Below are 26,219 nucleotides of genomic sequence, written 5' to 3'. Positions count from 1 at the left end.
GATGCAAACAATGTGTGTGAGATGAAAATTTTAAACGTTATTCATAGCCAAAGATGATGCAAGCTAACAGCAGTGAAGTGAAAAGAGGAAACTTGGATGACTAAGACTGTAGGTACTAGATATGAGGCTGGCAGGGTGGGTACATCAGGAGCAGAAATAAAAATACATAGAGCCAGTAAGACCACATTGGATGATATGAGGTTGGAACAATTGATTCTTGTGTGAGGTTAGAAGTTTGGTTTGCACTATAATAGGACATTCATAGACTTGGTGTTTTATCTCTTCCAAATTGTTAGGCTGAAATACTTACTAGAGCTATAAAGATTTTCCCAACAGAATTCTTGTCAAATAGGTAGCTTTTAAGTCTTATGGATAATTAGTCCTTGGCTCTAGACCTAATGAATATTTTTATTAAGGAGAGAGGCAGTTGTGTATAGAAAGAAGAGAAAATCTGTTTTCTCTTCTGCAGGACAGATTAAGTGCCGGACAGATTAAAAGCTATTATGTCCATGAAAAATTCATCTGAATCATCATGTGACATAACAATGGCTGTGGGTTTCATTTCAGCAATCAAGCCTGTGGTTCAGTGGTGGAAATAAAGGCAGATCCAATTCTTTCAAAAGTTGCAGATTTACTGAGAGCCATTATTGATTCTCTTTAAAATTATGCATTATTTTTAAAAGAAAGAAAAAGGAGAAAAAGGCATTGAATGATAAAACTGCTTCCTACAGTTGGAAATTGCTTTGCATTCTTTCAGAAAAATAAAGGAAAGAATGAAACACTTAATTACATTTTGGATGATGCTAGGATAGGAGACCAGCTCTGCTTACTGATGATTTCGCTTCACTTAGCTACCCCCAAGCCATTGATGCTTTCAGCCACAACTGAATCACCTTTCTGAAATATGAATGGGTTTCAGGTTGCTTTTTTCCCTTCCCTGGTAGGAATACTTGCAGCTTCATTGGCTCAAATTCTCTGCCTGTCCCAGAGGAACAGAGAGGTGCAGGATGAATTTCAGACAAATTTGAGCTGACTGCTGAAAGCGTATCTCCACTCCGGTCAAAGGAGCATTAGAGACCTAAAGCAAAACCACTGTTCAGCAAAAAGAATGTATGCAGTGGGTAGCTCTGAAAGTTCCATCAACCCCCGTGTCAGAGCAGAAAATGTTGCTGAAAACACGGATGTTGAAGATCTTTGAAGAAAATAAATCAGTTTGAAAGAGACTTGATCTAGCAAGAGAAGAACCAAATGCTTGTGGCCTGATGATGCATCCCTGTCTCAGGAAACACTTGTTTTATGTAACACTGGAGTAGCTCTTCAAAAAAGGACTTGTTGGCAGCGAGTAAAAAGATCAGTGTAACTGGAATGTCTCGATTTTACTAAAACAGATCAATTCAGGCTCTGAGGAAGGAAAAAATCAAACATGGAAAGCTGTTTTTCAAAACTGCAAAAGTTTGAGGATTTTTTTAAAGCCTAAAGTAAAGCAAAAATACCATTGACTTCAGTGGTGTTAGGGAATGTTGAAAAATGCTTATAAGGAGCTCAGAATAGCTGAGAAAAGACAAAAACATGGAGGCAAAATGAGTTAAGTGATATCATCAGGATGACCTAGCAGTTTAGTGGCAAAGCTGGAAAAACTGCATGTTCCTTGCACACCTATGCCTATTTAACTGTATGGCTTTACAGCATGAGTCTGTAATCCCACTGATTTCCAATAGTGTAAGAAGAGGTCTGATTGAGACACTATTGATTTGGTGTGGAGAAAGGCAAAGCACTCATGTACATCAGATCTTGGCAGACGAGGCAAAACAGACTGCCTGGTGCAAGTGCTCTGAAGAAATTAGCAGAGTAATATTTGTAAAAATTATTTAGCTGAGCAGAGATGAGAAGAAGAATTAGGAGACTCCCAAGACTGATCCCTGCTTGGAGAAATCACTGAGAGACTTTAATTAATGTTAATTGGAATTAATTGATCTTTTTTGAACACTAAGTTAGCTTGAAACCACAGCTGAAAATGCAATCTTATATTAAGAAATATATTAAGAAATGAAAGTTTGTATGAAGATCAGAGGACACAAAGTAATAAATAAAATATGGTCCCAGTGTCTTTAATATTTATAAAATGTAAATTGGTAAAGGATATGGATAGGGTTACCTCAGGAAAGAGTAAGCATAGCAATTAGAAATTAGTACATCTGGAAAATTAGGAAGCAATTTCTGACCTGTGTCTTCTGTCTGTGTCTTCAGACCAGTCTTACAATAACACTTAATTATAAAGAACAGTGTGGTAAATCTGTAGGATAGATTTTATGATTATTTGATATGTATTTAGTGAAATGTTGAAAGCTTTTTTTTTTCTCATATTATTTAATTATACACTTAATTATTTAATTATACACTTCTGAAACATAGAAAAGAGGTGATGTGTTTCCAAGCTTTTTTTAACCAATTGTAAACTACCAGTATTTGTGACATGCACACACAGGAAAACTATTTCAGTTCTGCCTAGAAAAGAGACAGAGAAGACAAATGAGGAGTTGGAAAGAACTGATTTCACTAAACATTTAAGTTTAATTTGACTTTTTAAAAAGCTTTAAAAACTAAAAACACACAGAATGGGAGGATTGTGCACCAAAGCGTTTCTCTAAGCATATGTCCCAACTCTGCACTAAAGCTTTGAGCAAGAGAAACCAGTTATAAGGCATGTTCTCCAGGACTCAGTCTTTGCTAGAACTCAGATTTTCATGTGGCTGTAGAGTTAGCCCTACGCATATATCTTTGAATAAATATAATGAACTATTAATGTTTGGTTGAATAATAACCTTTTTATGGATCGAGTACTCATTTAGATCAAAGAGTGCTCACATCCACCCTCAACACTCAGTCTCTTTCCTGCTCTCTGAAATTTAATCTTAATGCAGTAGTTCAGTCTCTAGCTGTTGTTTAAAGAGCATCTGATGGATGATGCTGCAAAATTAAAGCTCAGAAGAATGTATGACAATTGCACCCATCTCAGCCAATTCTCAGAGATGCCCAATAAGAGTGGGATTTGGCAAGTCACCCTAGCATCTCATCAGAGGAGAAGGGATGTAAGGCTTTGCAGATCTTATGAAATCCTTGTCACAGTTTCAGGTGTGTTGCAGTGGTAGTGTGTGCGGGTTGCAGTTGCAGCCTGCGCACAGTTTTCAAGCATTTCAATAATTTCTGCAGTCTTTAAATAGAACTGAAAATGAGAAATATAACAACAAGATTTAAAAAAAAATTCCATCCATTCATGGAGAAGAGATAAATGACAACCCAAATGCAAGCTTGGTTTCATGATGAGCCTAAACTGCTGATGGTTGAAAGTAGTTGCTGCCAGAGCAGAATCATTTAATATTACCCTAAATCTTGCAATCCTCATCCGAGCAGCAACTTCTTTTTGTAACATAGTATTTACGATTTCCCTGTGCCACTCTATTCCTGCTACGCATTTTCAGCTGTGGTGGGTGTTTTCTCCTTTCTTTTCCTTCTAAGTCCAGACAGTGATTTATCCCTACTGCATATAAAGAAACAAGTAAGTCTGGGCTGTTAACACTGGTGACTGTGTCTCCCCTCTCCTCCCCTTTTGGTGGGCACAGAAATCACTCTTATCACAAATCCATATTTTCTACTTCAATTTTCCTCTTTATTCATCCTGAACCTAAGGAATGTATCTGAGTACTGTAATGTAGAAAGGAAGGAACCTGAATGGGGTCCTTTTTTCAAACCACAGCACAGCTGCTCTGCTTGAAGCCCAGAAGAAGACCTTGCTATGATTTTAATCTTCTGCAGTGAAGGAAACAGTTGCTAGGGGAGTGCCAGGACTGGAAAGAACTTGGGATGCTGAAACAAGGCTATAAAATATTAATGTAATGGCTGGAAGACAAAGTGACTGTAGTCTTCTAGATAGTACTTACCAGAAAAATACTGAGGAGATAATATTTTTACACAGCACTATGCTCTATCTTTCTGAACTTGACTCTGAAAACTATGGACCTTCACACACTCTGCCCAAGATTCCTTTCCCTTTCAGTCTTACCCTGCCTCTGCTGCAAGAAACATAGATGGTCTTCAGTTTCACAGATTGTCCCAACACACAGCTACTGGCATAATTTCTTCAGATTGTCATAACGGGGCATCTGATGAAATCTTATTCTTGGAGCAATATCTTAATTCTCAGCAGAAACAGAAAATTTTCTCCAAAAGCCTGACTAGCCAATGAGATTTAGATTTAAATACCCTGCAGCCATGCAAAGCTTAAGACCCACTCGCTCCTTTGAAGGAGACAATCTTTGAGGGCCTCAGATTGTTGGAGAGCAGTGGTGGCAGGCCAGAACCCAAAGAGAAGAGCTGCTGGAAGATGGCTCTTACTGTAGCTCAGGATGTGCAGAAAAAAACCATTCCAGGCTCATTCCTTGACCTTTTCCTGGAAGTAATTATCCAGCTTAGCCACATCACTGAAAACGGTCCACAGATTACAGGGGGAAACAGGGTTAGTGAGGTGGGGCATCAAGATTTGACATTGCTAGAGCTCATCTTTTCCTACTGTGCTGAAATTACAATTTTGGGCAGGTAGTGAATATTATCATCCTGACTGGAAACCCATTAACTCTGTTGAAGGTCTTTCGTATTAGTCATCAGAGATAGTGACACTTATCTTTGGTCTGCTCAAAATGATAGGCACCACATTTAAAAAGAGCTAAGTGTCTGGTAAGCAACAAAAACGGCCTTGTAGGGAAACGAGAATTGCAGGAAGCTGCTATTACCAGCTTTCATTAGCTGAACCCAAATTTATGGTTGTTTCCATTTCTTTGAATGGAAACAACCATAAATTTGGTCGAAGGAATGGATTATGCCTAAGATGAGGTGGGGTAGGGGGAAAGAGAGAAAGAGGGAGGGAGAAAATGGAAGAAGAATCTCAATTCTTCTAGTTTTAGTGAATCAGTCAGACTGAGAATGAGTAATTACGTACCTGTTTTTCAAAAAATTGAAGGACTTCACAATGGGAACTTGCAGAGATCTGAGTTGTGAGATTAATTCAGGTGATGAGAAAGGTTTGAGAATATTTGGGATCATTATAGGGATAACCAGGTTCACCAATGAGTTTGCCTTACCAACCTTTAGCAATCAAGCTGTTCATTGTCTCCACCTGAGCTGGCAGTCACTTCTTCCTCAGTACTCGGTACGGAGAAGTGCATACCTGAGGGCATGATGTTCCAGATGCACACCTTGGAATGGAGTGTACTGCTGCCCACAGTGTATGCCTCTCCCCACTGACCAGAAGGGCTTTGAACAGATGATTAACTTGTAGCTGTCAAACATTTGAGCAAGTGCTCACTCCTTGTCCTCTATTGCCAGGTGCCTTGCAAAGCCCTTGTGTAGAGTAGTGCCCAAAATGGGAGAACATCATGCTAAAGAGGCAGCTTAGGTAATCTTAGTCATGACCTTAAACCAGTTTGCAGTCTGTTTCTCTCTCTGGAAATGGAGATGGCTGTGTCTGGCAAAGGGTAGCCCCTGAATTCTTGTCACAGAGGCCACCCCTGTAAGATCCCTGCTGTCAGCACCTGGACATATGAACCCAGTGCTGTGTAGCTTCCCGTCTCTTTTGCTGTAGAAATGGCCTGCATTTCTAAGGTAAGGTTCAAAAGTTAATTGTTCTAGTGTCTGGAGTTTTGCTTTTTATTTAAAATATTCTTTTCAGATTATATCAAAGCAGGAAGAACCACAGGGCAAAATGGAAAAATATTGTTAATGTCTCCTAATTAAATTCATTGGAGCAAATAATCTTTCTTCTTCCTATGCTCTCCATTGTCTGCAGTGTTTCTGTCCCTCCTCCAGCATAAGCTGGCTGCTTCTTCTCCTGGGAGCCACATACTTGCTCTGATAAAGGCTGATGAAGTTAATGCCCCAGAAAAGTTATTTCCCAAACACAAGGCCAAATAACCAAACAAATAATATTTTCATGCAGCATTACTGAATGATAGCACAAAGTCCTCAGGCTTGCAGTGGCTGCACTGGGAAGCAGGTGAGAGATGGAATATTGAGGGGCAGTCTAGAGAGCAAGCAGGTGCTTTTAGAGCCAGCTATGATCATGCTATGTCTTTGAGTTCTGCCTGTTTTCAGACAATCAGAGGCTGTTTCTGTCTGAGATAGGCTTTTTTCCTCCTGACACATGAGTGGGAGGGGCTAGTTTCTGTCTGTGGTGAGAAGGAAGTCAAACAAGAGCAGGAACTGGGGCTGAGGAACCTGCCACACCGAGAAAGTGACAGGCAAGCTGTTACCAGTAAGGATGCTGAGAATGCATGAATATATAAATAAAAGGGAGATTTTCTATCAACAAAGAGATGCACACCATGTTTCCCACTCTTCCTGAAAATACTCCAGAATTAGAAGCTTGTGCCCAACTTAAAAATCTGCGCACTATTTTTTTGCCAATGTGCAAACTTCCTACTCTCCCACATTCTACAAATCCCTCTGACAAAAATCCTGCAGATTTCCACCCATGAAGCACATAAGGTCAAGAACAATAAGTACCTGAACTTAGGCACACCAGCATCTGCTAAGCAAGATCTGAAAGGTAATCACAGGGTATATACTTGCTTGACCTGTTGTCATGATGCCAGGACCTGTCCATCAGTGGGCATGAAACAACACCTCTTTCCACTCCTGCAGCCCAGACAGCTCAGACACAGGGAAGTATTTCTACTTTTTCTTTGCTCTGCCCAGGCTCTAGTGTGGGTTGAGTTTATTGGCTGCTTCATTCTTCTGCATACATAGAACCCTTTTTTTCAGGTGCATCTCAAAGTGTTCATTCTCTCAGTATCAGAGTTCCTAGATTTGTCAATGAGTTGGTGCTAACTTCTGCGTGTACTTTCATGGTAGTAATTTTTAAAGAACTCTACTGTTAGTCAAAGGCATGCTTCCACTAACATAGGACTTCTCTCATGGCAGCAAAGACTGAGATTTGAAATGGCTTTTCTCCAGTTTCTCAACAAAACCTGTTACGTGAAAAGATTCCAGGTTTTAGCAGGTTTTTGGGTAACTGGGGCCATTACCAAAAAGGCTGAGGCTTTGGCCAAAAACCCCAAGCAGCTGATGCAAAAAAGCTCAGGTGATCCCAAAAAATCTGGTCAAGTGTATTCTTTCTTGACCTTTTTAATTACTCCTTTTTTTGCATTTGAAGAATAATTGTTCATTAATTGCGTGAAGCAATATAATTTTCTTAAGTAATAGGATTCCTAGTGGCTCATGATGTTGCTAGGCATGTGCAGATATTTTATGATGGGAAGGTGATAAATCATGTTTGGGATACAAGGCAGCATAATCAGCTGAGCATGTTGGTGATGTGCATGGTCACATTTATGTGCAGGCTCAGTTACCAGTGTGCTCCCTTCCAGCACTCCTTGCCCCCTGAGGTCATCCAAGGTGTGATTTAGGGTCTCTCTGCCCTCTTGCTCTGCTTCCCACACCCCACACCCAGGTACTGGAAGTTTCATTAATGACATTAAAGTGCTCAGGCAATATGAAAATAAAATAGACAGCCAACTTCCCTTTGCATAGCTTGCAGAGAATAAGATGAGCATGGCTGGGTGTCAGTTACCCCATAAGTAAGTTCTTTGAACTGCTGCTTTTTGACATGGCTTTGGCCACGAAAAAAATGAACATGCTGCATGAATTCCGTCTACTTCTGTGGCAGAAAATCCCCACCCAGTTAGATCAAGAAAGAGAAAGAAAATGGGCTTGTTACTGTTTCTTGACTCACTGTCTGGAAGATGAATGCTTCCATGCATTGAGAGGTTAACACTTCAGCTGTGCCATACCCTTCTGTCTGAATTGCTGTGAGGTCCTGCATATATGGAGAGGGCAAAAACAAACTGGAGACACCAGCCAAGACCTTGAGAAATTTTGAAATTTATTGAAATTATTAAAGGGCCTTTGAAAAGGCTCCTTTTGGTACTTTAGTGAATGGATGCCAGTAGGAGATGAAATGCCTTTGTCTTGTTGCCATAGGACAAAGGTATGCCTGGGAGAAATGTACAGTAGAGTCAGCAAGCTCCTCAGCATAAGGTACAGCTTAGCTTGATGTGGTCTGTGAGCTCCATGGGCTCTGCCCCTGCTCACAAATCCCTGACAATACAAAACATTTGTCCTCTGACCATGTCCAGCTGAGAGAGAGGATGAGCAAAGCTCAACAGCTGATTCCACACAGAGGAAATAAACATGCATCTCATCTCTAGAATGGATTTTGAGTTATGAGCCCAGCTAGTTGCTTGCTGTTGCAATGGTCTGAGATTTTTTTTTTATGCCATGGCTGTTTACAGTTGAAGATAGTTCTTGAGGTTTGTCATAGCAACCCAACTATAGCAACACTATACAGACTGAGTAGGTCTCCCACTTCAACACCATTATTGCCGTTTGGTTGGGTTGTTAAGATGAACCAGGTATTTTCCCTTGCCAGATTTCACTACAAATATGCCTTCTCTAGTCTCTTGGGAAGCAAGAAAACTACCTCGAATTATGTAAGGAAGAGGCTGGCGTGCCTGTTCAAAAAGGGCTAGAGAAAAAGAAGCGACTTGCCCTTCATTTTTTCATGTCCTTCTGAAAAGCTGCAGCATATGAATTAACACTCATAATTTCCTACTTGCTCTTTTGGATGTCAGAAGTTTTCTTCCTATTTTTAAAGCATTTTAATGTCAAAGTTCTCACTTCTCTTGCCAGTTAATGGGATTGAGAAATACTCTTTGTACTTCAGAGGCAAGAGTGTGTCAAAGGTTTGAAACTAATTGATTAACTTCCTTTGATTTTACTGAGTCTTGGCTCGGAGTTTGTGACAATGCCTTGGTCTCCACAAAGGTACTGGCAGAGTGGCTGTGCTAATTAGATCCAGTGGCAGGATTTATTCCACACAGAAGAACCCCGAAGGAATTGATGACAACAATTAAATAGTCTCAAAGCAAGGACTAAAGATAATCACCTAACTAATATTTCCTGATCTCTTACTATTGCTGAATTACATTACTTTGTGCTGTCAACAAAGTCAGCAATCACAACTTTGGTGTAGATTACTTAAAAAAAAGTACTCCTTGAAAAGTTTGAGGCAGTTTATTGTCCTGTCAAATTTATCCTATCAACCCAGGGAAGTTACTGAGGACCGTATAACATATGAAGATGGCAGAGAAACAACTTCTAATATTTCTGTGTGGGATCATTGTAAGCAATAACTATGTTTCAGAGCTTACAGTGTAGTCCCTTTAGAAGGGTAAATCTTACTTAAATTCTCTGTTCACCAAGAAGAAGTTAATTGTCGCCCATGTGGTCACACAGAAAGCAGAGAAAAGTTACAGATGCATACCTAAATGTTGGTCTAAGGGCCCCTTTTCCTCCCAGGTTAGTTCCTGGGAGGAAAAGCAGTAGTGATATGAGTGCTACTTTTATACCTGGGCCTGTTAGTTGGCTTTCTTCTCTTTTTTTTTTTTTTTTTTTTTGGTGTAATAATCTATGATCTGTTGAATATTTTTAGATATAAAATTATCCTTTTAATTTCCCTCAAAACTACTGTCTAATAGAAGACTACAATCAAATGCAGCTATCCCTCACTGTAGTGCTAAACTACACTAGGAAACACAAATTTACCTGGAGCACACTTTCAGTCATGTACGAGGGTACGACTTCCAGAATCCTTTCTAAGTTCCTCCTTGCTCTGCTGTGATGAGCTCTGTTAACCCATTACTTTGCTGATAACACCATCCTACATGTTCATGAGCTCTTTTTAGTGTACTACAGAACACCAAGGATTACCTGAAGTTTCATTATGTTTCATTTCACTGATGTGCACAGAGAAATGTTCTAGCAATATGCTAAAAAAAAAACTGATAGTAAGAAATTGTTTTTTTAAAAATCTTGCTTTCATGGCTTCTCAAGGATTTGCAGACATGAGACACAGAGAGCTCACACAGTTTACCTGCTGAAAGCTGAACTTAAAACGAATCAGCCACTTAGGGCTCAACCTCTAAATTTTCAGCTGGCTTCAAGCTCCCATCTGTGAAAGTGCTTGTGATCAATAAGGCAATGAAATGCTGAACCCCACCAAGAACAAATGTAGCAAGGCGGGATAATAATTAATTTTTAAGCCTTGTGTGCTAACAATGAATTCCCTATTGCCTGGGAGAGTACAAACTATATTTCTTTTGGCAGTTATCTGGAACTTCATCGTGCTTTGCACTCCAAAAAAAAGAATTACTCCTTATCCTGTGGTGAACCACTCCTTATCCTCTGGAGCACTTGTATTATTAGGTTCTTTTAAAAAACGTACTGACTGGACTAGAGCTTTCAAAATAAGATTTAGTAATGTAAAAATAAAAACAAACCCAGAAAACCTAAACCAAACAAGAAACAAAACAAAAAAGAGCTGTCACACGTGGTAAACGCAGGCTATAGAAAAGAAATAGTTGTGTCTAATCTAAATTGCTTCAGTATCCTGGGGAAATAATTATACCAGCCTTGTACTAAAATAAAGGCTTTCATTTGGCAAAGGAAATACATGCAGGAAGCACGAAGAAGGATGAGCAGCTTGTGCTCTATGTTCTGATCTTACATAGCACACACATAAAGAAAGATTTATCCTATGGATTTATTTATGCTATCAGATATGTAGCTATAACGTATATTCTTCTAAACTCATACAAGCAACTGCATTTATCCATTACCAGGATCCTGGCATTGGCTTCTGGGAAGATTTTCTTGTGGAAAGATAAATGTAGACTTTGAAACACAAGAAATAAAAACTTGCTTTGGCTAGGAGCACACCTGCTCTGCATCTCTGGAAAATGCCTCGGTTCTCATGGGAACCTTCTGCAGCTTGACCCCATCTTGGTGATCATGGAGCTAATCTAAACTTTCCTATGAGTAACCCATGAGCAATTAAACTGCAGTTGTTACTGTGGAATATGTAAATTTTCTTTCTTCTTATCCTGCTTAACTGCTTTGAAGAATAAAATTGACCCAGATTTTCTTAACTGAAGCTGCAAGTTGGATTCTGGGGGAGAAATTTTTCCACTGGACCCAACAGGTTTAGGATTTTGGTATGTACTGTATCTTGGGCCCTGTGGTCATGAGTCAGTGCACTGATTTCAGGCAACCCTCCAGGTACCTAAAATCAGTATTTTGGAGCCTCTGATCCTATGCTCTTCTTCATGAGTCAGATACTCTCTGCTTACTCTGGAGATTTGTTCTCTGATTACAAAATGGGAGAACTTTGCTAGTCATCAGTAATTTAATTATCTCCATTCCTGAAGCTTTCAAGACCTCATTCCCTCTCACTGAGGCTGACCATATTGCAGAAAGGCATTGTTTTAATGTGGATGCTGTACACACAAACAGAACAAAATAAACATATTTGCAAACACAGAGAAAATGAAAACAAGCTTTCTGCTGAGTATTCAGAAGAATTAAGGGTATATGATACCTATGTCTGTTGTTTCTCAGAGTCTTGGTTTCCAAAGAGTAGTAAATTTGTTCACAAATTGTAGTTCACACTGCCTGTGTGTAGTAATGGGAAAAAAAGGCATTTGTGTGGGAAAACTTAGCTCAGTCCTGTGACTTGAGCAGTGAGCAGAATGGCCAGTTTGCTTTGGCAGAGTCAGCACGCTAGTAGATTAAGCCAAAATGTGTTTCCCATCTGCCTCTATGCAAACGCAGCATGGGGGCAAAACAGGAGGAGCTAGAGACACATGTGTGCCTGCAGGGCCAGGGCTTTATTGGCACCACAGGGGTGAGGTGGATGGCTCCTGTTACTGGGTGTCAGGAGACCAGACTCTAGGCTCTTCAGAGATCTGCTTGGCAGAATACCATGGGATAGAGTTTGAAGTGAACAGGAGTCCAAAATGCTGTTCAATATACATGGATCTCCACCTCCAAACTCAGGAGCAATGAATCCCAACAAAGATGCCCAGCAAGATGATGGAGCACGTCCTCCAAGCGGGAGAGGCAAGGATTTGATAGCTGGACCACTTGGTTGTTAAGGAATTGGTTGGATTGACACGAAGAGCTGTGGTGTAACATCCCATCCTTATGGGGGAGGGAGCATGCAAAATTCAAAAACCCTTGTGGTCAAAAGTAACAACAAAAGTCAGAGGGTCCACAAAAACTCACAACATTTTATTAGTAAATTACACACTTGGCATGGAAATTGTTATTAGCTAGTCCCCCGACCTACCATATAAGCACATGAAGTGGATTTTGGGCAAAGGGTTAAGATGAAAAGAAAGAGAGAAGGGAAGAGATAAATTAGAGAGGAAGTAAGAGAGGGAAGGAAGTGGCAGAAGGAAGGCAGAAAGGGAAAGGAAAGGAAAGGAAAGGAAAGGAAAGGAAAGGAAAGGAAAGGAAAGGAAAGGAAAGGAAAGGAAAGGAAAGGAAAGGAAAGGAAAGGAAAGGAAAGGAAAGGAAAGGAAAGGAAAGGAAAGGAAAGGAAAGGAAAGGAAAGGAAAGGAAAGGAAAGGAAAGGAAAGGAAAGGAAAGGAAAGGAAAGGAAAGGAAAGGAAAGGAAAGGAAAGGAAAGGAAAGGAAAGGAAAGGAAAGGGTAACGAAGGACAAGTTCTGTTGTCAGGGGTTGTGGGTGCTCTTGTTTCCCCCTTGACAGTCCATGCCCACTTCTTTGCCTCATTTGTGTTGTGCTGTGTTGGGCTTATCTACAGGAGCCAGAACAAGTATTTTTGTCCTGGAAAAGTTCTGCATTTACCTCTACATGGCCCCCATCTCCAGCCATGTCTTGTTCTTTCCCATGGCATGTTACTACCAACAATTCTTGGCTGTAATTACCAGCATGGTTGCCTCCACAGCTATCAATGTTTGATTTATATACATTTATATACATTTAGCATCGTCTTCTAGGATTCTACATGTGGTTAAAGGCTCAATGTCCAAGTGGACAGAGATGAGTGGTGTCCTCAGTGTTCGGAGTTGGCACTATTTAGCATCTTTGTCAGTGACACAGACAGTGGGATCGAGGGCACCCTCAGCAGTTTGCCACAGACACCATGCTGCGTGGGGCAGCCATGTGCTGCAGAGAAGGGGTGCCATCCAGAAGTGCCTGGATAGACTGGAGAGGTGGGGCTGTGCAAACCCCATGAAGGTCAGAAAGGCCAAGTGCAAGATCCTGTACCTGAGGCAGAGCAATCCCAAGCACAGATACAGACTGGGGAGAGAACAGAATGAGAGCAGCCCTGAGGAGAAGGACTTGAGGGTGGATGAGAACTTTGGCTTTGAGAACTGGATGAGAAAAGGCTTGACAATGTGCACTTGCAGTCCAGAAAATCACTGTGCATTAAAACCTGCTTGCATTAAAAGCAGCTTGGCAGCAGATCTAGTGAAGTGATTCTATCCTTCTGTTGTGCTTTCATGAGATCTGTCTGGAGCTTGGTGTCCAGACCTGGGTTCCTCAGCATAAGAAGGACAGGGACCTGTTGGAGCAAGTCCAGAGGAGGGTCACAAAGATGATTAGAGGCCTGGTGCACCTCTCCTCTCTCCCATGACTGGATGGGACTCTAAGCAAACTATTCTAGTGGGAGGTGTCCCTGCATGTAGGGAGTTTGGGATGATTTGGAGATATTTGTAAGGTCCCTTCCAGCCCAAACCATTCTATAATTCTATGATCCCTTTCTTTTCACCAGGTTTGTCTGGGCTGGTCTCTATGGAAACCAGAGAAACAATTCCCCTTGATATGAGTTTGCAGAAAATTCAGAGATGGCTTCTGCAATCAGGAACCTGATGTAGTTCTGGTTTTCACTTAAACAGCAACAGTGGACAGATATGATGTTGTTTTCAATCAAAGTAAACAAACAAGGCTTGTTGAGTACAGATCTGATCTCCAGAGAGCAGTGCTTTATCTTGCTCTCCATCTGTTATGGGGCAGCAGAAAAGCAAATTTCACATCTATTGTTTAGAGTAGCATTACTCTTAGATGCTTAGAGCACTGGATATTCCCATAGGACTGTTCTGCAGTTCCACAGCTAATTGAAGCAGAAGCCAGGGGCATGGTTCTCAGGCAGCAATATTGCCATGGGGGAGAAGGAAAGACTGCTAGATTCACCCAGTGTCACCAGAAGAAAATGCTGATGGGAGGCCAATGAAGATCAGATGAACCCTTTGAAATCTGTATTGGCATCTGATTTATGTTTGTGGTCCAAGAGAAAACCTGCAGGCCTCTGTGTTTGCTGTGAGAGCCCCCTCAGAGAAACAGGGGGATGAGACTGAAGAACATACTGAAAGACCTAAAACAAGACAGGTCATGCAAGAAGAATTGCTGTGATTTTGACAGAGCTGAAAGCCTGAGCTAGCACAGAGTAGCAAGGCATGTGTAGCCACAGGGGAAGTAGAACCTTGGATGAGGTAAAGGATTCAAAGGACGAGTGAGGTTTACAAATAATCACTGCTGGAAAACTGCCTGGAAAACTCTGACAGCCCCCAAGGAGATGGTTTTGGAGCATCTTTTCCAGGTGAGAGGAGGCTCTGGCTTTGCATCTCAAGTGTCCTCTACCTGAAGTTTAATTGTCTTCCTTTCTTTCTCTCTGCCACCTCTCTCCTCAGCTGTGCTTCAGTTTGGCTCACACACAATTGAACAATGTAGTTTGGGACTGTGGTTGCCAGACTTTGCCTTGTTCTTTTCCATTATTAATCGGCTGTCTTCTACTAACACATTGACAGGGTCAGCAGAGCTGTGCAGCAGCATTTAGAAACACGAAAGTGCCCACACCTACACTCATTTCACACAGAGTCCCCACGCACCCTGCTGGTGTGTCACAGACTGAGACACACTGCATTCTCTCTCATACCTTTCATTCCTTGCCACAGCTTGAAATTGGCATGACTGCCCACGTGGCAGGGTGTGATTCTTTGTTCATTACTCCTCAAAAAGCAAAGAGATTATCTAGGGTCAGTGTGTCTGAGCTGCCTGAAACAGTCAGTGTAATTCTAACACTGCATGGCAGACCTTGCACTTAAATGGGTTACTTGAGAGACCAAGAGAGTGTCCTCCTTCAATATGTGTTAAAAGGCTCCCCCACAAGTTTTCTGGGGACTAATCCTCACTATCAAGCTCAGGATGAATGAAATGATTGGAAAGACAAGTAGACCAACAAAAACAAACAAGCAAACAAGCAAAAAGAGCCAAATTTAGCTCAAAATGAAATCAGCTGATTTGAGGTGAAAGAAAAGCCAGGGCACATTTTTGGGCAGATCTACATCAAAGTAGGCTCTGTGCTTTAAACAGTGGTGAGAACAGTGTGCTTGGGACTCTGGGTTTCAGCACCCTCACCTCTTGTATTTGACAGCCTGTTCACTCACAGAGAGACCAAAGAAAGACTTCCAAGTTTGTGGAAATCAAATAAAAAGGGAGTCTTTTTCTGTACCCTAGGGTCTCACAGTTGTGGAACTCAAGGTCAGTGCTGAACTCTACCCATTGCTCTTGGTTTGTTTCAGTCCTACATATATCATTTATTCCTGGCAGAAAATTCCATGCATTAGTGTTGGAAATATCTAAATTGGGCTGGTGTTCTCTTTGCTAATGGAAGAGAAAAATAAGAACTTCGCACAATTGATAAATAAGGCCCAAAAAGACAAGTGAAAGATAAGTCTTTTAGCAGGAGCTGCATATTTTTCAGATTTTTTTAAAGTCATTTCATGACAAATCAAATTAGACATGAGGAAAAATACTTTATTTGCAAAGGGTAGTTAAGTTCCAGAATAGGTGAGAGGTTTTCAGTAGTTGGAGTCAAAGAAAAGAGTTATTCAGGTCAGGTTAACTCTTGAGATAAAATGATGTGCACGTTGCCCTTCCAATGTCTTTTCTAACCATATGCTTTGAAGTCTGGCTAATTTTTTTTTTTCTTTTTTTTGTATTGAGGTTCAGCATATGAATGAAACTTAACAGACAGAGCTGTTAGTATAGAGTGACTTTTATATCCCATAACATTTATAGGAGGTAAGATAAGGAATAAGCATTTAAATCTCTCAGTAGCTTTCCAAACCTTCGCTAGTAAATAAAATAGTGTATAGTAAAAAAAAAATAGTAAAACCAAAATTCCAAAGATGGCTGTATCTGCCACAGCTGTTTGGACATAGTTTCAGCAGTGCTCTACCTGCAGCTGTGCAAAACAATTGCAAAGTTCAATTCCCTGAAGAGAGATGAAACCACTACAATTCACATGCCAACCTTTGCCCAGAAGACAAAGCTCAGTGTTATGTGATGCATAGTATTATTTCACACAATACTATTTCCTATGCAGTAATATTTGGACTGAAGTCCATTTTCAAGCTCTCAGAGCACTTGGAGGGAAGAGTTGTTTCCTGACTTCTCTTCTCTCACCATATAGTCTTCAAGTAGTCTTTGTATCCCCCATAAACCTTCTTTTTTAGTTCTTTAGCTTTTTCAGATAAATTACTTGTTTCTAAGTAGGCAGTTCCAAATCTCATCCAAGGAAAATCACTCCCTTGCACATTGATTGCTGCTGTGTTCCTGCAGAGTCAGTTCCACTCCTGACCCAAAGACGTGCTATTACTTCTGCAAGTCTCTTAACTAGGATATTACAGTTTATTCATTCCATGGCCTAGATATTTGCTAGATAAACATGTTCATTTTCAGTAGAAATTGTTGGCTTGTCTTAAGAAATTGTAACTGCATTTATGATAGGTTCACATTTTGGGCTGCAGATCTCATTGGCTCAAAAGCCCTCTACTCCCTTACAATCTTACTGTCATTAGATCAAATTTCCAGAATGTTCCCAGTTCATGCACCTACTTTGCCTTGTGAAAAACTGGAGGAATAAGAAAGAAAAGAGACAGGGAGGAGGCTGATATTGTATGTTAGTATGTTAGTCTGTCTTTTCCTGACATCCAGTCAGTGAGGGCCTGGGTATTTTTTCCCTTCTCTTCCCAGCTGATGACTGAGGACTCCAGGCCGACAGTATTTCTCTAACATAACCCAGTGACAACAATCCAATCCCCATGTGGCCACAGAGCAATAACTTTTCGAGTGGCAGGAGGGTAGACTTACTAAAAACGTTTCAGTATCTTCCTGGGTTAGGTGCATAATTCTGCTTATAGTAAAAGACATGAATATGTTACTAAGGCCAAGCAGGTAATGGTACAGCTTTTGGTATTAATTTTTGTGGTGTTGAACCCTGAATAAAAATGAAACTATTCTCATCCCTCAAATTTTTTGTAAGTTATGAAATATTTCTTTCCTCAGGGAAACCAGAGCACCAGAAACATTATTTTTAGTAATGTTTTTAAAAATAATTTGATGACTTCACACAAATGATTTCATGGAAGAAATAATTTTCTTCCAAATGAAGACACTTCTTTAAAATTTTTCTTATATTAAGACTTTAATTTCTATAATTTTATTTCCTCTCAAACAATTTCAAACCCAAAGTAAGTCATTTACCTATGAATCTTCACAGCTTACATTTTTGTTAATGCAAAGCATTACAAAAATATTATGAAATTTAAATGATAATACTAGATTCTCATAACTGGTTGGTTTTTTTCTACTCACTCCTTCTTGTGAGCTGAATATTTGTTTCTGAGCTAGAGGATCAGTGCATCTTGAGCTGATACTTGTTTTGAGATGGAAGATTTGAAAGCATGCAGGGTACCTGTGTGTTACTGTGATTTATGGTGTCTCCACTAGTGTTCCCCTCTAGCTGGTGAAGGAAGGCAGAGTCTGCATATAAATTACACTGGGAATCACTGGGAATCACCTAGAAACATCTACCTGTGGCCTGAGAGGGCGAATGGGGCAGTCTGGCTGCAATCTAGCACTGCATGTCATTCCATCTGTGTGGTAGCACGTCCTGTGTTAAATCTCCTTTGTGGAGTACAGCCCTGTAACTACAAGTTAGTCATCTCACATGAGAATGGATTTATCATTTGTCTTTAATATCTTTCCAGTGAAATCAGGTGTGACCAGCACCCAGTAGGTATAAAAACTATAAGACAAATGTCCTTAATGAACATTTTGGCATGAGAGAATTGATTTAGAGAGCTAGAGTGTGTCGAAGCCACTGCTTTCAACTTTGCAGGCTGTCATCTTAAATATAAATTATGATGGAGAAAGGAATAAAAAATAATGCCTTTGCTCAGAAATATTTAGGAGGAAAAGTCACACCCAACAGCCCTCGGAAATCAGAAAGTCATGAATGCAGCAGTGCACTTTCGGTTTTACTGGTTAACAATTTGTACTAATTTTAGAAGTAGAAAAAAATGAAAAGAAAAAATAATGAAAATAGCATCTAATTAATGTCTATTCAACAGTAAGGTTTTATTGGTACTTGAAAATACTGAGTGCGTGGTACCAAGTTAATTCTTTGATGTTTTTGAAATTATATATAATTTTCTTTTCAATGTTGTTTTCAAGTTTATTCATGCAACATGGACTGTAAGCAATTGTGCAGGTGTGTGTGAGGTGACTGGTGGTGGCTCAGGAGCTGATAGTGAGCAGCCATTAAGGTAGATTTTCAAAAGGTAACAATGATAAGCAGAAGGATACTGCTGCCAGACAGGGAGCTGTGAGCTTGGGGACTGCAAGCATCCTTGAAATGTACAGCTGGCTTCTTTGAAGCTCAGCTGGGCACTGAGAAATGGAACACTCCCTGCGTTTGCATCACGATCACGGTGCCAATAAAGTTTAGCCTCCAGTTATTATCAGAAAAAGTGGAAGCAGTCTGGGAAATTTGAATTGATCTGAATAAAAAAAGCAGGTCTCTAAACAACCTGACCTAGCTGAAAATGTTCCTACTCACTGCTTGGACTGGATGGCCTTGAAATTCACCTCCCAGCCCAACGCATTCTATGATTCGATAGTACAGAGGATAGCTTGCAGGTAGACATTTTGCTCTAGATTTGCATGTGGCAGTTTGAGTTGATTTCTTTTTCCTTGTCTATAACCTTAATCTCTGAAGCAGTGCAAAAAACACTTATGGAAAGAGCAGCATATGCATATGTTTAGTCCTGTATTAAATCTAGCCTCTTGAATCTAATACCATAAAATAGGATTCTGGTTACTTATCTAATGTCTTAGTGGCATGCTGCTAATTCTTAGTGGAAGTAGCAAATTTCAAGTATCCATTCTACTCATAGGGTTCAGAGTGTTTCTCTTCAAATAGTCAGCTGATTTTCTCATGATCATTTATTTTCACAGAGGTCTTTCTGTCCCACTTATAAAAAGAGAACATGAATGAATGTTATAGGATATGTCCCACATGAGAATATCTAAATATTGTTGTCTTCACTGCTGTCTTGTCTGTCCTGACCTGTTTGCTTTCTTTTGTGGGTAACTAATTTTTCCCTGAAGTTTTGCCACATCTATAAACCATAAAATGCTGCAGATGGACTTTCGAAGTTGTTGCGGATGATGGACCTAAGCATCAGACTTGTGAACAGAAAAGAGGAGGATCAACATCAGTAGAAGGCCTCCCTAACACTTCACTAACCCAGAGCTTATATTCTCTTTACTAGTGTCCCATTGGCTGCATAGTCCCAGTTTTTCCCCTGTGCTTGCTTCTGAGGGATCTCAGTATCTTTTCTTGTGAAGGCTTTTCATCCACTGGGCTATACTTAGTGGAGGGTTGTTAGTATAGATATTTTTAGTATCTGTGCAAAAGAGCAAAATGAGAATATGTGATGTTCTTACTGCAGAATATGAGGCACCACAATGCAATGGCTGGCTTCCTGTTCAGCAGATGTGTTATTTCTCGTATTATGATTCAGACAATGTGTTATCTCTTCTCTGCAGTATGGGATAAAGAAGAAGGAAGAAAAGGAAGCAGAGGCCCAGGCTGCACTGGAAGCTAATGCTGAAGGGAGTCTGACACGCCCAAAGAAGGCGATCCCTCCTGGCTGTGGGGATGAGGAGGAGGAAGAAGAAGAGAGCATCCTAGACACAGTCATCAAATACTTACCAGGGCCCCTGCAGGACATGTTCAAGAAGTAATAGCTGCAGACTGTTAGATGGGCATAAACAGTACTGCAAAGGATTTCTCTTTTGCCCAATGGGGATTTAAATCTTGCCATTCATCCCGCAGTCCTCCCCACCTCTGCCCTCTACTGCTCACTAGGAGTCCCTTTGCTTCCCATACCCTTCCAACTGCCTCTTTCCCTTTCCTCTGCCCTAAGACTCATCCATTCCTTAATTTTGTACATAGTCACATCCAGTAGATGCCTCTGAATGGATGTAAAGATTAAAAAGCTGCAGACTACACAACTTTTATTATAAGCCATAGTACTGTGTATGTTAAATACAGCACTGCACATCAAGCATAGAAAAGGAACAATCTCATTTCCATCCAATGCAAGAATGAGTGTTCACTAAGTATGAACAGTGGCCTCTTTAATTTTTTAAAATGATCTTATTTTTATTATTAATAATAATTAGTCATTATTATAATGTTCCTATTGATTGGGTCACATTAGCCATTTTATTTTTTTTTGAGCACATCTGCTCTCAGAAGGGATATCTCAGTTCTCCCTTGGAAGCAGAGTTTTTATGTTTTAATTCCATCTGTGACATAAATAAAAGATCCTTTGGAAAGTAAATCATGCATGACTTACACAGCTGACATCACTCAGAATTGTGGAAAAAGTGAATCATCTGCCCTCAGATGCTGTAGAAGTTAAATGCCTCAGAATCTAAGCAAGAGTCATGTTACTTTGGGAATTAGCCATACATTTACCTTGAATGAGCAAATTGGTCAGGCACTTGCCGTACAGAGAGCTGAAACCAGAGAAGAGGGCACCGTGCTCTGGTAGAGGACCTCCCCAACCCCTCTGAAGCCAATGACAAGTGTATTTGCTGCTCTGTTTAACCAATCTTCCTCTTTCTGCCATATTCAACCATCCTGTTTCCAGCAGTGCTTGCAGGTTGGAAATTTGGGTCCCAGCACATTGTCGTGGCTGTGTCTTGCCCACCCTTCCCTGCAGTGTGTGGGAGTGTGTGGTGGTCTGAATGTGAGTCATGGCAGACCCATAAATATCCATTATGTTTATTGTGCTAAGTTATTGCATTGCCTTTGGGAGGTCGCTTATTTTCTGCCCCACTGAGATTCTTCACCTGTAAAATGTAGGTTTCAGTCTATACCTACTATAAAAGCGTATAGTGAGGATGCTTCTTAGGGCTCTGCAGGAGTTAATTAATATTACAGAAGTATGTGGTATCCCTTGATGCTAGCAGGGTGGGAGAAGATTTTTTTTCTCACCATTATCTTTGTGGCCTTTTGTAGACACAGGTACAGAGGTCTCCTCAATGAAACACTGTAGATGTCACATAATTGCATAAGAAAATCTAAATTCTATGGGAGATGTTGACTTGGTAATACCTACAAAGATTCAATACGTAGATAGACCTATTTTGAACACAGGTCCTCGTGATCAAGTATCTGGCTTATCATCTGAAGAGCTAATCCTGAAATTTTGCATCTGGCTAGGTCTCTGTAGTTGATGCTGGAGACTCACCATCTCAGTCTCACAATCTTGTCAGGAGAATCAGGGTTTGGCTAGCAGAACTAACATTGCTTGTCCCTGTCCTGGGAACAACAAAAATTTCCTAAGTACATGGATGAGATTTGAAAGCAAATACACTCTTTCTGCTGGCAACAAAAAGGAGGATAATATCAGATGCTTCATTATGTACCTAAATTAAACATTTTACTTCAATGGATTTTCTTTCCACTCATTCAGTGCAACTGAGTTTAGGCAAACATCTCAATATTATCCTGAATAAGATCTTTCAGAAGACATGTATCACCTTTCCAGGTAAGCAGAAGAAATCTGTACCATGGTTAAGGAATTGAGCATGAGAGCTCTGTACCTTCCAGTAGCATCTGTTGCTATAGCAAAAGAGTATTTTGAAAGAGAATAATATAATATGCCCTCCTCATACAATTTTTATTCAGGTGTTACAGTCCTTGCTTCTTCTCAAATAATTTCAAATATAACTTTGTATGGAATCCAAGGCAGAGGCTGAAGAGGTTTGACTGATATACAAGACTGATATACAAGTTGATAAAGATGCAACTTGTTTCTGGCTGGATCTATGAAAAAGGCTTGTTTGTTCAAGTACAAGCTGCCAAGGGCTATCCAGAAGGCAAGTTTTACTCATTTGGATAATGTCAGCAGGATTTTTTTTCCGCCTAAATTTAATTTAAAGCAAGATGACTGCTTCCCTCCTGAGACTTTCAGTAAACCCAGAACACTTTATGAATCTGTGCTTGGGTACAGCACACTAGTGTTGAACAATTTACCATTTTCTAGGAAGAGTATCCTACTCACCCCATGCACATTCTGCAACTAGTAATTTGAGCCTGTTTAAGTAAATCTCACAAAACTGGAAACTCTATTTCTGTCACAAGGGCAGCAGCGCATTTTAATGCTCTGCTACAGAGTATCCAACATCCCCAAAAGCTAAAAAGCACAGCCTGGCTCTTTGTTTCAGCCACTCACTGGTCACTAGATCTCCTAACATAGATCACTGACATACAGACATCAATACTTTTGAAATGCCTTGATTAATTTCTGTGGCACGCATCCTCTAACACATAAGTAAAACCAGCAGAAATGTGCCTGTGCTAAAATGAACACGTCTATTCATATATTCCCCTGGCCTTGTGCTGGAGAACTCTGCAAACAAACAAACAAACAAAAGAGAAGATAAGCTTATTCCACTTTACTTTGGCTTTTCTCTACCACTTGCTTGCTGACCTTTCCCTAGCCCCCATTACTGATTCCCTTCCTCATCCAACCAAATACTGTTCCTGATGTCAGATCAGAATTTTCTGCCTAGCATTCTCCTTACAGAATGTTAGTGCTGATTGTTTTCACAGTCTCTCTAGCAGTTTGATTGTGCATGTTTGTGCACACCTCTGTGGAAGGTGGGGAAATGGGAGAAAATGGGGGGAAGAGAGAGAGAAACGAAGAGTGTTTGGTATCATTTTAGGTAATTGTGACTCAGCAGATGTGGCATTGAATGACTGGTCTAAGTCAGGATTTGTGTAGACTGTAGTAAAATTTCTTGAACAGGTAGTGCTATCCCTGGGCGCAGAACAGTAAAAATACTGCCCTCGTGAGCTGAGCTCCTGAGCTGTGGGAACATCTGGATTGAACACCTGAAGAGGGCCATAGAATCACTGTACTGAGTCATATAGGCTTCATTCCAGGTTCACAGAGTAGGAGGCAAAGAGAAGGTGGTTTATTAAGTAGTGTTTACTGAGTCTTTTTCATTATGGGGGCTTCCCAGCTCAGCCATTTCACCACTTCTGCATCTCAACTAGGCACACCTGCACCAGCCCTTCCTCCATTGACAGGAGAGAGTTCATCCAGGTGTGAGCTGCTCGTTCCCATTTTCCTTTTCATGCCATAAGAAACATGACAGAAGTTCTGTCACAGGTACTGGATAGGTTTTGCTTGGTTTTGCCTCATACAACTTTGGCACATTGCATGAGAGTGGACCTCTCCTCAATCATTCCACAGTCCTGAAGTGCCTAAGCCATGCTGAACAGACTTGAGAGCAAGGCACTCTCCCTTCTCTTTGCCCATCTATTTCCCTTCCCACTCAGAACTGGTAACAAGGGACACAGACACCTTTGGCTCATGTGTGGAAGTCAGAAATATTGTCTCTCACACTTTTCCCCTTGGCATTCAAGCAGGTGATGAAGCACTTAAACAAGAGACCAAAGAGAAGCAGGGTTCATTGTTTGGATTCTGAATATTTTTTTGTCTTTCACGGCATTGTTTTATTTGCTTCACTGGTCTGTTCAGTCTCAGGTAAATGAGGTATTTTAGTTTTATAGCTAGTTTTTATTTACACAGAAAGGTTGTTGGCTAGACACTGCAGTCATTTTCCCTCATAACTCAAAGACCTTACAGGTTAGTAAAAAAATAGTCAAAGGGCCTTCTCATTTGGAGGGTAAATGATTTAGTTTGCCATTGACCTTGAGAACTCACATTTATATGTAGAGAAAGCCATATGAAGTCAGACTGCAATATTAATTATCAATGCTACTCTTGTGTTTAAAATGAATAAAACAAAATATAAGATCATGTGCTTAATCACTTTGGAGTTCCTCTGTCTATGTTTCTAGTATCATACATTGGCTCAGATCTCTCCCAGCCTCTCTCCTTCATCAAGAAACACCATACCAGTGCTGCTGAAAACATCTTTTTGCCAAGCTTTTTGTGCTAGAACAAGCATTGTTAGAGACTAGCTGTTGTGATCTAAATGTAACGTCTTCTGTATCTGAAAGTTGTCTGTATTTGTTCTGAATATATGTTATCAAGATAACTGTTTCTTCATGCACTGAGTTAGTAAAATGTTTCAGTACTGTCATTAAAAAATTGCCTGTTTCTCTCTTTCATACACACAGAGAAAAATTTAACTTAATCATGTATTTTCTAGTAGAAATGCTCCCCAGCTTTCTTTCAAATGCATGCAGTACTTGAAGATTATTTAAAGTAGAGACATTGTGAATGTGATTTTAATTTGTTATTTTACTGGTATTTTTTCCTGCATGATGTGGGTAAATGGTACAATGTTCTTTTAAAATGGAATCACAGCCAATAAAAAAACCCAGTGATTTCATAAATTGTTTGCAATGCTTTCCTATCAGGCTACATTTGGAAATTGAAGCATGGAGGCTCATATACAAATAGAATGGTAACAGAATTGAGGAGCAACATGGATGTTATTTGAATAAATATGCTCATTGTTTCATTTGTCAGAAACACTGATGACTTTTGATGTGTACAGGTGATGATCAAATTTTAAACAAGTTTTGCTACTAGGAATTAGTTTTCCTTAAGAAGAGCAGAACAACACTCCTTTGAAAGAAACATGGACATTTAGCTATGGTGTAGTGAGAATATGTTTGGATCTTAAGACAAAAAATGTGAAACACTGATTTGCAATGACATGAAATGCATCTCAGGATCCAGAATTTGTGACATATACAACAAAACTCTTTGAATGGCAAGTTCCACACAGCTAAGCCTCATTTTACTTGCTTAGGCACAAATCATGAGCAGTTGTATTCAGCATGAGTGTTGCATCACGTTAGAAAGAGATATTACCCTACATCTCATAGGAAAACCCAATAGCCTGTTACCTACCCTTCCTTAGGACCATTGCTTGATCATTCTGGTTTTTTGGGGTGTTTTACTAACAGAAGCAGCCACAGGACGATCACGGAGAATCAGCCCATATTATTTACGTGCCAGAACACCTACTCAGATTTTGAGCCCAACACTGCTAAAACTGACATGTGCTGATGCTGCTGCAGCCTATGGGTTCAATGGCAGCCTCTCCATGTACTTCAGGTTCCAGGAGAGGTCTGTGTTTGACAAAGATAACAGGGCAAGAAAATACCATTCACTGGTTTCCTCAAGAAACAGACAGTTTAAGGGATTCAGAGCTATCATATCAGACAAGTGTTGGGGACAAGATCCAGATACTGGAGAATGAAAGCAAGGGATTTTGAAAGGCTTCCTTTTGCAATGGAGGTAAATGATTCTTTTTAAACAGCTTCTGCTTTCTTATTAGGAAAAAAAAAAAAAGAAGAAGGATAAATTCCAGTGGTTAGGCTGCTGCAATCTACCTTTTCCCATTTAAAAAGTACATTTTGTGAGGTAAAATCCTCTCCAGAGGAAAACAAAAAAAGAAATCATGATTAGGGTCTTTGGAGTTAAAAATTTCTCCAGTTATGAAGATGCATTAGTGATTTATTTCTCAAACACTGATCCTGGGATGAAAGGGTGAAATGATTAGCCCTTCTGCAAGATCCTTCCCTTCACTGACAGCAGGGGTGGCATGGACTACATATTTGGGGCAAATATTTAACTTCCAAATGAAAGTCTGGATGGAAAGATACTCATCATGATCCTGAATAAGTCCATTTTAAAGTGTTAATTTAATTTTCTTCCTGAAGTGCCACAGACGATCTAGGGTCCATAAAGCTCTCTCTGAAAATGTGTTTTAAATGAAGGCTACTGAACAATGCTGGCACAATGCTGTTCTGTATATTGGGATCCCTGATGGTTTGTGGCAACCATAAACATCCCCAGTTTAAAAATCTCAACTGAGATTTTTATTTCTTCTGTAACTGACCCTCCCCTGTTCAGTCAAAAATAAACCCCAAAAAACCCATCACCACCACCAA

At 40.2% G+C, this 26,219-nt stretch overlaps 1 protein-coding gene across 1 annotated transcript in view; it reads left to right on the top strand.

The window, feature by feature from the left end:
• The window catches only part of CPLX1 (complexin 1), a 109,750-nt gene extending 85,100 nt beyond the window's left edge, over nucleotides 1–24,650 (top strand). Inside the window, exon 4 of the mRNA XM_005486273.4 lies at nucleotides 19,811–24,650. Within this exon, the coding sequence (XP_005486330.1) occupies nucleotides 19,811–20,008 (198 nt within the window). The 3' untranslated portion in view covers nucleotides 20,009–24,650. The remainder of the gene's footprint in view (nucleotides 1–19,810) is intronic.
• Nucleotides 24,651–26,219: the final 1,569 nt, after the last annotated feature.

The sequence above is a fragment of the Zonotrichia albicollis genome, chromosome Z (assembly GCF_047830755.1).
Source record: "Zonotrichia albicollis isolate bZonAlb1 chromosome Z, bZonAlb1.hap1, whole genome shotgun sequence".
Lineage (NCBI taxonomy): Eukaryota > Metazoa > Chordata > Aves > Passeriformes > Passerellidae > Zonotrichia > Zonotrichia albicollis.
Note: the sequence above shows the minus strand (reverse complement) of the source record. Positions and strands in the feature narration are given on the sequence as shown.